Source organism: Chelonia mydas, chromosome 15 (assembly GCF_015237465.2).
Source record: "Chelonia mydas isolate rCheMyd1 chromosome 15, rCheMyd1.pri.v2, whole genome shotgun sequence".
Taxonomy (NCBI): Eukaryota; Metazoa; Chordata; order Testudines; family Cheloniidae; genus Chelonia; species Chelonia mydas.
Window position 1 is genome coordinate 1,756,303 of NC_057856.1, and position 10,906 is coordinate 1,767,208.

The window sequence follows — 10,906 nt, forward strand, 5'->3', positions numbered from 1 at the left end:
AGCTTGTACTGTTCAGAAAGGTACTGAGCAGCACAAGACACACATTTCTGGTTGACAAGGTTGGGAGTAAGAATTTGCAGGTGCCGCCCTGTATGTAATTCATGAGTGATTCCTCAGCATGCTCATGTATTTCGCTGGGAGTGAATTTGCATGCTGAAGGCTGTGGAAGTAAGTCAGGAGTGGCTGTTCTGACAACAAAGCAGTGTAAAAGGCACCCCAGGCTAGAGACTTAAGGGGACACCAACGGTCAACAGTACAGATTGTACCTTGGGGAATGTCACACCCACAGGGGTCAGAGGCACTTAATTCATTTACATTTGTCAAAGGCTTTGAGATTTTTGGATTAAAGGCACTAGAGAAAAGCAAAGAAATATATTATTCCCACAAAAAAGACCTTTTAAAATAAGAGTTAAGTTTGTTGAAGTTCATTTCCCAGAAACAATACAAAGCATGTAAGCCACCAGTTAGAGCTACAGAACATACAGCACAACCTCAAACACATGGTCTACCAGTCAGCATCATAACTACCAAATCTCCTCAAACTCTTCACCTCTACATCACCATACAGCTGCCAACACACACAGCCAATTCATTTACACTCGTGGTGGAGGCAGGGCAGCAGAAAGACAGATGAGGATGGAGTGAGAGAAGCTGCATGCAGTGAAGGGCAGAGAGGGAGGGAGGCAAGGGAGCAGATGGTGGCAGGCAGGTGGATATCAGGAGAGTGGGCGGGAGGTTGTGGGGATACCAAGGGGTTTGAAGCAGGGAGGAAGTAAAAACAGAACTAAAAGGCATTCCCTGCCCAGAAGAGCTCACAATCTAGGCCAGTGGTTCCCAAAGTAGGGGCACCGCTTGTTCAGGGAAAGCCCCTGGCAGGCCGGGCCGGTTTGTTTACCTGCCGCATCCGCAGGTTTGGCCGATCGCAGCTCCTAGTGGCCGCGGTTCGCTGCTCTTGGCCAATGGGAGTTGCAAGAAGCGGCGCAGGCCGAGGGACGTGCTGGCCGCCGCTTTCCGCAGCCCCCATTGGCCTGGAGAGGCAAACCGCAGCCGCTGGGAGCAGCGATCAGCCAAACCTGTGGATGCAGCAGGTAAACAAACCAGCCCAGCCCGCCAGGGGCTTTCCCTGAACAAGCGGTGCCCCTAGTTTGGGAACCACTGATCTAGGCAATTACTAACTAACTAATCCTTCTCAATATTTCACAGCCTCAATAGCAATAGGGTCCCCAATGGTTTGCCAAAAGCCTTGGGACTGAACAGCAATGTCGGAAAGACATGGGGAGGGGCAAGCAAATGCGGGAGGGACAGAAAGCCGAAAAGTAGTAATTCCCTGCCTTCTCCACCCAATAGAGCTGCCATGGCTCATCAGGGAGAGGAGTCCCTGTACTGCCAGCCATAGCAGGAATACTGCAGCAGCTCTCCCCCTGCGTGGCCTAACTGGCCATTAGCTCCTCCCATACCAGCCAGTACAAAGGAAAAGTTGCTTTGTGCACAGATGACAAGTGAATGGGAAGAGCAAGAATAAATCTGCACCCTACATTTCTCCCATGAGAACAAATCTCTAGGAAGCCACTGCACTGGCAGTTTCATTCCCTCACCACAAAGTCTTGCTGCTTTGGAGTGTGACCATCCTTCCAACCTGAAGACAGACTCTTCATTACAGCTCTGCATGTGGGTGGGTTTCCAGGACAACCATGTGGCAGTTAGTAGCTGCATATCATTCTTTCACCCCATGTCCCAACGATCTTTTCAGGGTTCATTCCAGGATCCACATCGTCAAAGACTCAAATTGCAGCAGACTGCCTTTTGGCTGGTGGATAGTTATCAAATCCCCTGCAGCTAAACATAATCCCTCCAACATTGCTTCTAGCCTGGAAGACAAGGGATGATGGTGGAACTCAAGCTCTTGTGCCACCAGGCCACAAGTCACCTCCCTTCACTTGTTCCTTCCCCACGAAGATAGGGCTCCCCAACAACAGCAGCAAAGGATTGCAGCTGAGTTCCCACAGGTCCTGCTTTTATAACAGCCCTGACAATTCTTGTCAGTTTCTCTGTGTGCTTTCAGGAGAGGCTGTGGAAGTTCATCTGCAATGATAAAAATAGGGCTTCTTTAGCAGAAGCGTCCCTGAGGAGTCATTGGAAGACGCAAGACTTGCCAGTTCAAATCCAACCCACATTGTTATCATCTGACAAATACTCCACAGCCTATAGGAAGTTACAATTTCTCTCACCATAGAAAGCCACTACATATGTTATTAACTGACATTTTTACAGGGAGACAAGAAGACAACTCCCTCTTTGTCCCGGAGGGGAAAGAGGTGTCCTCCAAAGCAAGTTTGAGAAACACAGTTGAGGAAAGTTTGCATTGCTATGGTCTATTAGCTCTACCTCTTCTGGGGATTGAGGATTTCATTCTCCAGGGCCATTAATGACATTTTACAAGTGATAAAAACATACAAGGCCAAACTCACCCTGGCATAATTGCGTTGGAGTCAACGGAGTTACAGCAGACCCATGACTCTTTTTTTAAACTACTTGTAAAAAGATTGCGGTTTTTTAAATGGAGGGTAACATCAGCTTCCTATTATCCCATGCCCAATTTAGAAGTCCACCGGATCATAAGAAAACACAGCAATATAATGAGTTAGGCTCATGAGGATTAAATATCAACCACAAAGAAAAAACAGTGTCTATGAACTATTATGAGCTAGAAAATGGAAATACTGAAGAAACAACAGATGGAAAAGGAAGAGAAAGCCGTAATAAAAGCCCTTTAGCCTACACATCTTCTTGAACAATTTTCAGCTAGTAGAGAGGCCCAATAAGCCATATAAGATTTGAAGGCTTTGTTTATCATTGTCACAGGCAGCATTCGATCAGTCATTCTAGGAGCTGTTAGATGTGCTAGATTTAAACTACACCAGCCAGTATAACTCAAGCTCTACAAAAGCCAATTCACCGGTTGCTCAGTAGCAAGTGCACAATAAACGAGTTACAAAGTTCTGTTCCTTTAGTGTATAGCAAGGGAGGGGCAAAATGCGTGGCAGCCTTTGGTATATCTAAAGAGACACAAGTGACTCGTAAATTCAATCTTCAGAAAAAAAGGTATTTTCACTGTACAATGTAACAACCCTCAGAACTAAGACTTGCTAAAACTTTCCACCAGAGGTTCTTGAAAATGTTTATATTGTCCTTTTTTTTTACTGCAAGAAATGTGAATCATAGAATATTAGGGTTGGAAAAGACCTCAGGAGGTCATCTAGTCCAATCCCCTGCTCAAAGCAGGACCAACACCAACTAAATTATCCCAGCCAAGGCTTTGTCAAGCCAGGCCTTAAAAACCTCTAAGGATGGAGATTCCACCACCTCCCTAGGTAACACATTCCATTGGTATTGTATTTGAAGTGGTGAAGGAATTCCTGCGTTCAATTCTCTGGCTTTATGAAGCCTATTAAAAGACTGTTCTGAAACAAAAAAAAAAAAACCCACAAAAAACCCAACCTCTTTTTGTCCCCCCTTACTGAAAAACTCGTTTTGGGCTCAAGTTTTCCATGCTTGATCTTAGCTGAAACATGATATATTTATTTAAGAACATATGGAGAGAATCCATTCAATTGTTTATAGTTAAATCAGGCCAAGGCGTGGGTGTTGGATATTAACTTTCCTTATTCTTAAAGGTGACTCACAAATAGAGGGAAAAAATGGATTTATACCCTCTCTGTTCAGGGTGGGCATAAAGGCCTGAAAAGTGGCCTTTTTAAGTAGGGGAGCTACTATTTCTTAGAAATAAGTAATCTCAAGTCTTCTCTTCCCTTTTCTGAAGGTCTTCGTGGAGGACCAGAGAACACACAAAGCTTTCTCAGACCTTAACTGAAGGAGGAGAAGAGTTGAATTTAACAATTTTTTTTCTTTCTTACTGTTTGTCAATATTTGAATTAAACAGGAGATGGGGTTTAAAAAAAACCCAAGAGTTTTTAAGCAGTGTCTTTCCTCTCTCAATCACTCAGACTGAGGAGGATCGCAGATAGCGTCCCCCAAAGCAGTATATTATAATTAAGGCTAAGATTTTGTCACAGATATTTTTAGTAAAAGTCATGGACAAAAAAGAAAAATTCACAGAAGCCATGACCTGTCCACGACTTTCACTAAAACGATCCATGAAAAAATAGGGATCTGTGGGTCCCCATACCACCTGAAGCAGGCAGCTGCACAGGGGCTAGCAGCCGCCTGCAGCAACTGGGGTCTGTGGGATACCTCTGCCGCCTGCAGCTCCGAGGGCCCGTGGCAGCCAGGAGCTCACGGTTCCCCACCTCCCGTGACGGCAGGGAGCTCAGGGGTTCCCCCGCCACAAACTGGGAGCTTGGGGGTTCAGGGGTACCCCATGGCAGCCAGGAGTTGTGGGGTACCCTGCTGCCTGTGGCAGCTTGGAGCTCTGGGGGCAGTGGGGGACCCTGCAGCTCCCATCCATCGCAGGCTGAAGTCATGGAGGTTGCTGGAAGTCACAGATTCCATGACTAAACCATAGCCTTAATTATAATTGCCTCGAAGAATAAGAAAAGCACTCAAACTAGAGACAGTGTGCTAGGAGTACCTAGGGAGAGCGAGCAGCAGAGTGGCCCCAGTACACAGCAACAACCTGACGCGAGTATGGTGAGGAAACTTCAAGTGTAATTATACACCTTCTAGCGGTCAACTAATAAAACAGATGGAGGCCCATACCAAGTCTGGAGACAACCACCTGCCAGGAATCTCAGCAGCCACCCCTTCCAGTAGTTGAGGGTTGGAGACTTCTCACCAGAGCAATGCCTCTGGAATAATCTGATGGACCCCTCCAAATCCTCCCTCACATTGTTTGCATCATTCTCCAGATAGCAAGGCCTGGATACTGTACATTCTTAGGACTCCAGTTTAGTGATATGTTTTGCCTAGGAACAAGTTATTTATACTGCATTAATGCCCACAGGCCTGACTCAGGATCAGGGCCCCATCATGCTGTGAAGACACTCAGGAAATCTCACAGCCTATGGTTGGTCTCTATTACTGCCCTCCCCGCACCCCCTTGGATACTTCATCCTGCTTCTATTTTGAACTGCATCATGCAGACTGCTAGCACCACATAGCTGTAGTGCCAACTTACAATGGCAAATCACTAGGTTTGCTATGCGCTTTGCAAAATTTCATCTCTGGAATTTGCTGTCTGCTAGCTAGTAAGATCAAAGCAGATAATCATTTGCATTTTCATATCAAAGACAACACTTCTGGAGCAGGCTAAAGTAGTGATGTTGCTGGGGTGATAATGAAGGGGATGAAAGGCCAAATGCATATGGATACTAGAGCACTCATTCAAAGTTTATCCTTTAGAGTCCCCAAAAGATATTTCAAGTCATCCAAAAACCTCATGTAAATTAAAGAGTTATTTGTTCACAGCTTTCTGCTTACCTATTCTACAGAGAGTACCTGCAAGCTATTCTTCTTTAGTGGCTAGAGGGGAGTAAAGTACCTAATTTAACAGCATAATAGGGGGCGACCCAGAGCCTACTGTTATTCTGCAATATAATCAGAGGAATTATTTTTGACCCCACCCCCAATTCCTTCGCTCAAGGATGTGTTGTACCATATTCCAGTAGCGGTTGGGAGTCACAAGAGAATTGCATCGAGGAATGTCTTTGCATTCTGTGCAAAGACATGACTTCCCCTCTTCTATATTATAGTGCAGCACCCTGGATCCTCCCACTAGACACGACTGCCTCCCCTCAGCTATATCACAGCACCCAGAACCACAGGCACTGAGACATGACTGCATCCCCTCTGTTATATCACAGCACAGCACCAAGGAACCTCCTGCACTGAGACACAAGTGCTTTTACAGATCCAGACTAACAAGGCTACCCCTCTGATACTTATATGCATACAGTTTCTATCCCAACACATCTTTTGCGTAAGACATTACACTTCAATGCTAGATTAACAATGGATTCCTAGAGGGCCTCCCTGTAGTCTTCCAGTGCCTGTACAATGCAGGCAAATGAAAAACAGCACCATTTACGAACAGGGCTTCCTAAACAAAACAGATGCAGGTGGCTGTGAGTAGATCCAAGGACATTCAAATTGAAACCCTGCATGTTCCATCTTTGGCTACAAACACGTTCATCTCTCCAGAGAAACTCTGGAGGATCTGTATTTAGCTAGCAGCTCCCCACCACTGGTAGACAGGAAAATCAGGAGGGGGGCGGAGGGGGCACCAGAAAGTGGATTCAGTGGGGAGCACTTTTCTGTGATTTACCAATAAGCCTGAGCCCCAACAGGATGCAATTGGCCGTTTGTGGTGTTGGAAGTACTATGTTTTAGATGATATCCTCCCCGTGGAAGGAAAAGGACGGGGCAGGGACCGTCGGATCGTGGAAGTCAACGAATGGCTACGCAGGTGGTGTCGGAGAGAAGGCTTTGGATTCTTTGACCATGGGATGGTGTTCCATGAAGGAGGAGTGCTGGGCAGAGATGGGCTCCATCTTACGAAGAGAGGGAAGAGCATCTTTGCCAGCAGGCTGGCTAACCTAGTGAGGAGGGCTTTAAACTAGGTTCACCGGGGGAAGGAGACTAAAGCCCTGAGGTAAGTGGGAAAGCGGGATACCGGGAGGAAACACAGGCAGGAACGCCTGTGAGGGGCGGGCTCCTGCCTCATACTGAGAAGGAGGGGCGATCAGCAGGTTATCTCAAGTGCTTGTATACAAATGCACAAAGCCTTGGAAACAAGCAGGGAGAACTGGAGGTCCTGGTGATGTCAAGGAGTTATGATGTCATTGGAATAACAGAGACTTGGTGGGATAACTCACATGACTGGAGTACTGTCATGGATGGTTATAAACTGTTCAGGAAGGACAGGCAGGGCAGAAAAGGTGGTGGAGTAGCACTGTATGTAAGGGAGCAGTATGACTGCTCAGAGCTCCGGTATGAAACTGCAGAAAAACCTGAGTGTCTATGGATTAAGTTTAGAAATGTGAGCAACAAGAGTGATGTAGTGGTGGGAGTCTGCTATAGACCACCGGACCAGGGGGATGAGGTGGATGAGGCTTTCTTCCGGCAACTCGCAGAAGCTACTAGATCGCACGCCCTGGTTCTCATGGGTGACTTTAATTTTCCTGATATTTGCTGGGAGAGCAATACAGCGGTGCATAGACAATCCAGGAAGTTTTTGGAAAGCGTAGGGGACAATTTCCTGGTGCAAGTGCTAGACGAGCCAACTGGGGGGGAGCTTTTCTTGACCTGCTGCTCACAAACAGGGAAGAATTAGTGGGGGAAGCAAAAGTGGACGGGAATCTGGGAGGCAGTGACCATGAGTTGGTTGAGTTCAGGATCCTGACGCAGGGAAGAAAGGTAAGCAGCAGGATACGGACCCTGGACTTCAGGAAAGCAGACTTCGACTCCCTCAGGGAGCAGATGGGTAGGATCCCCTGGGGGACTAACATGAAGGGGAAAGGAGTCCAGGAGAGCTGGCTGTATTTCAAGGAATCCCTGTTGAGGTTACAGGGACAAACCATCCCGATGAGTCGAAAGAATAGTAAATATGGCAGGCGATCAGCTTGGCTTAACGGTGAAATCCTAGCGGATCTTAAACATAAAAAAGAAGCTTACAAGAAGTGGAAGGTTGGACATATGACCAGGGAAGAGTATAAAAATATTGCTGGGCATGTAGGAATGAAATCAGGAGGGCCAAATCGCACCTGGAGCTGCAGCTAACAAGAAGGGTTTCTTCAGGTATGTTGGCAACAAGAAGAAAGCCAAGGAAAGTGTGGGCCCCTTACTGAATGAGGGAGGCAACCTAGTGACAGAGGATGTGGAAAAAGCTAATGTGCTCAATGCTTTTTTTGCCTCTGTCTTCACTAACAAGGACAGCTCCCAGACTGCTGCGCTGGGCATCACAACATGGGGAGTAGATGGCCAGCCCTCTGTGGAGAAAGAGGTGGTTAGGGACTATTTAGAAAAGCTGGACGTGCACAAGTCCATGGGGCCGGACGAGTTGCATCCGAGAGTGCTAAAGGAATTGGCGGATGTGATTGCAGAGCCATTGGCCATTATCTTTGAAAACTCGTGGCGAACGGGGGAAGTCCCAGATGACTGGAAAAAGGCTAATGTAGTGCCAATCTTTAAAAAAGGGAAGAAGGAGGATCCTGGGAACTACAGGCCAGTCAGCCTCACCTCCGTCCCTGGAAAAATCATGGAGCAGGTCCTCAAGGAATCAATCCTGAAGCACTTACACAAGAGGAAAGTGATCAGGAACAGTCAGCATGGATTCACCAAGGGAAGGTCATGCTTGACTAATCTAATAGCCTTCTATGATGAGATTACTGATTCTGTGGATGAAGGGAAAGCAGTGGATGTATTGTTTCTTGACTTTAGCAAAGCTTTTGACACGGTCTCCCACAGTATTCTTGTCAGCAAGTTAAAGTAGTACGGGCTGGATGAATGCACTATAAGGTAGGTAGAAAGTTGGCTAGATTGTCGGGCTCAACGGGTAGTGATCAATGGCTCCATGTCTAGTTGGCAGCCGGTGTCAAGTGGAGTGCCCCAGGGGTCGGTCCTGGGGCCGGTTTTGTTTAATATCTTCATAAATGATCTGGAGGATGGTGTGGATTGCACTCCCAGCAAATTTGCGGATGATACTAAACTGGGAGGAGTGGTAGATACGCTGGAGGGCAGGGATAGGATACAGAGGGACCTAGACAAATTGGAGGATTGGGCCAAAAGAAACCTGATGCGGTTCAATAAGGATAAGTGCAGGGTCCTGCACTTAGGACGGAAGAACCCAATGCACCGCTACAGACTAGGGACTGAATGGCTAGGCAGCAGTTCTGCGGAAAAGGACCTAGGGGTTACAGTGGACGAGAAGCTGGATATGAGTCAGCAGTGTGCCCTTGTTGCCAAGAAGGCCAATGGCATTTTGGGATGTATAAGTAGGGGCATAGCGAGCAGATCGAGGGACGTGATCGTTCCCCTCTATTCGACATTGGTGAGGCCTCATCTGGAGTACTGTGTTCAGTTTTGGGCCCCACACTACAAGAAGGACGTGGATAAATTGGAAAGAGTCCAGCAAAGGGCAACAAAAATGATTAGGGGTCTGGAACACATGACTTATGAGGAGAGGCTGAGGGAACTGGGATTGTTTAGTCTGCAGAAGAGAAGAATGAGGGGGGATTTGATAGCTGCTTTCAACTACCTGAGAGGTGGTTCCAGAGAGGATGGTTCTAGACTATTCTCAGTGGTAGAAGAGGACAGGACAAGGAGTAATGGTCTCAAGTTGCAGTGGGGGAGGTTTAGGTTGGATATTAGCAAAAACTTTTTCACTAGGAGGGTGGTGAAACACTGGAATGCGTTACCTAGGGAGGTGGTAGAATCTCCTTCCTTGGAAGTTTTTAAGGTCAGGCTTGACAAAGCCCTGGCTGGGATGATTTAGTTGGGGATTGGTCCTGCTTTGAGCAGGGAGTTGGACTGGATGGCCTCCTGAGGTCCCTTCCAACCCTGATATTCTATGACTATATCAAGCCCCTTTTTGTTCAATAAAGTTCACATACAGCTTTTCGCAGGGGTATGCTAGCCCCGGCATCCTGATCAAATTCCACCTCCGGTAGCTACATTTTGCCCCCCTCAATGCCCCCTGCAGTCAAATTGTCGCGGCATTCATCTCCAGGGCCTGCCCCAAACCATCGCGTGGCACGGGGGTGCCGTGCGCCGCCCAGCCGCTGCCACGCTCCACCCCAGCAGCGGGGGTCCGGCGCCAGCCCAGGGGGCCCGCTCGCGGCAGGCGGGGACCGGGAGCGAGAGGCGCGGTGCACCCCGATGCCCCCAGCTCGCGGCGGCCGGTCACCTCGCAGTTGAACTCCATCTCGGCGTCCATGGTCACAATCCGCACGGTGAAGGTTTTGGGCTGTTTCCTCTTCAGGGAGCTGAAGCTCATCCGAGAGGCGATGGCGCCGGCCATGGCGAGGCGCTGGGGAGTGCGGCCCCCCAGGCAGGACCCCCACCGCTGCCCCAGCAGCCCCGGGCCCCTGCGGCAGGCTCAGCGGGCCAGTCGGGCAAGCCGGGGGGCCGAGCCGGGGCCGGCTGCAACACAAGGCCCGAGCAGGTCCGCCCGCCCCCCCGGCCGGCAGCGGGGGGCAGCGCGAGGCGAGCGGGGGCAGGGACGTTGCATAAGCCTGAGTCCGGGCCCTCAGCTCACCCCAGCGCGGCTGCCCCGAGAGCTGGGCGGGGGGACCGGCGGGACCGGGCCCGGGGCGGAAGGGGCCCGGGCCTGGGGAAGTCGGGGCCCGGGCCTGGGGAAGTCGGGGCCCTGGCCCGCGGCGCAGGCGGCCTCCCAGCTCCGGCGGCCGCTGCGGGATCGGGCCCAACCGGGGGGCGGGGGCCGCGAGGAGCCGAGCCGGGCAGGAACCCGCGCTACCTGCCTCACACAGCTCCGCTCGCCTCAGCGGGCACACCCTAACCCCACCGCTCTCCGCCATTGGCCAGCAGCGCGACAGAGCCCTTCCTCCCGCCTCCTGGAGGGGCACCTCAGCCAATAGGCCGTTCCGCCCTCCTCGACGTCGGAGCTATCTACACTTTGACTGGTTCGTGGCGCTGCCCTGCGCGAGCCCTTGGTTCCCCTGGGTCCCGCCTTCCCAGCAGGATTGATTGAGAGACAGCGGAGCAAGGCAGGCCCCTGGCGGGAAGGCGAAGTACGGGCTCTGGCTCCCCCTAGTGGTGGCCCTAGCCCTGCTCAGCCCTGCGGTCCCGCCCGTGGCAGTGAACCGGCAGGAAACGTCGCCGCAGCGCCACGTGGGCGGGGCAGGGGGGCGGGAACAACTGTCCTGGGTCGGGGGGGGTCGGCTCACAGAAAACCCCTCGGGACCTGCTCACCCATGTGCTGAGACTACTTCTA

The 10,906-nt window shown here is 50.1% G+C and overlaps 1 protein-coding gene across 8 annotated transcripts in view; it reads right to left on the reverse strand.

Moving 5' to 3' along the window:
- The window catches only part of NF2 (neurofibromin 2), a 112,606-nt gene extending 102,141 nt beyond the window's left edge, over window positions 1-10,465 (reverse strand). For 5 of the 8 annotated variants that reach the window (XR_005222339.2, XM_037878366.2, XM_037878364.2 and 2 more), the window contains exon 1: window positions 9,860-10,464. Coding sequence is in view for 7 of the 8 variants with exons in the window: in XM_037878366.2 (XP_037734294.1) it covers window positions 9,860-9,973 (114 nt within the window). In the remaining variant the exon portion in view is untranslated. Of the gene's footprint in view, window positions 1-9,859 lie in introns of all 8 variants that reach the window. The other 3 variants (XM_037878368.2, XM_037878371.2, XM_037878365.2) reach the window with 2 other exon arrangements.
- Between the last annotated feature and the right edge of the window lie 441 nt (window positions 10,466-10,906).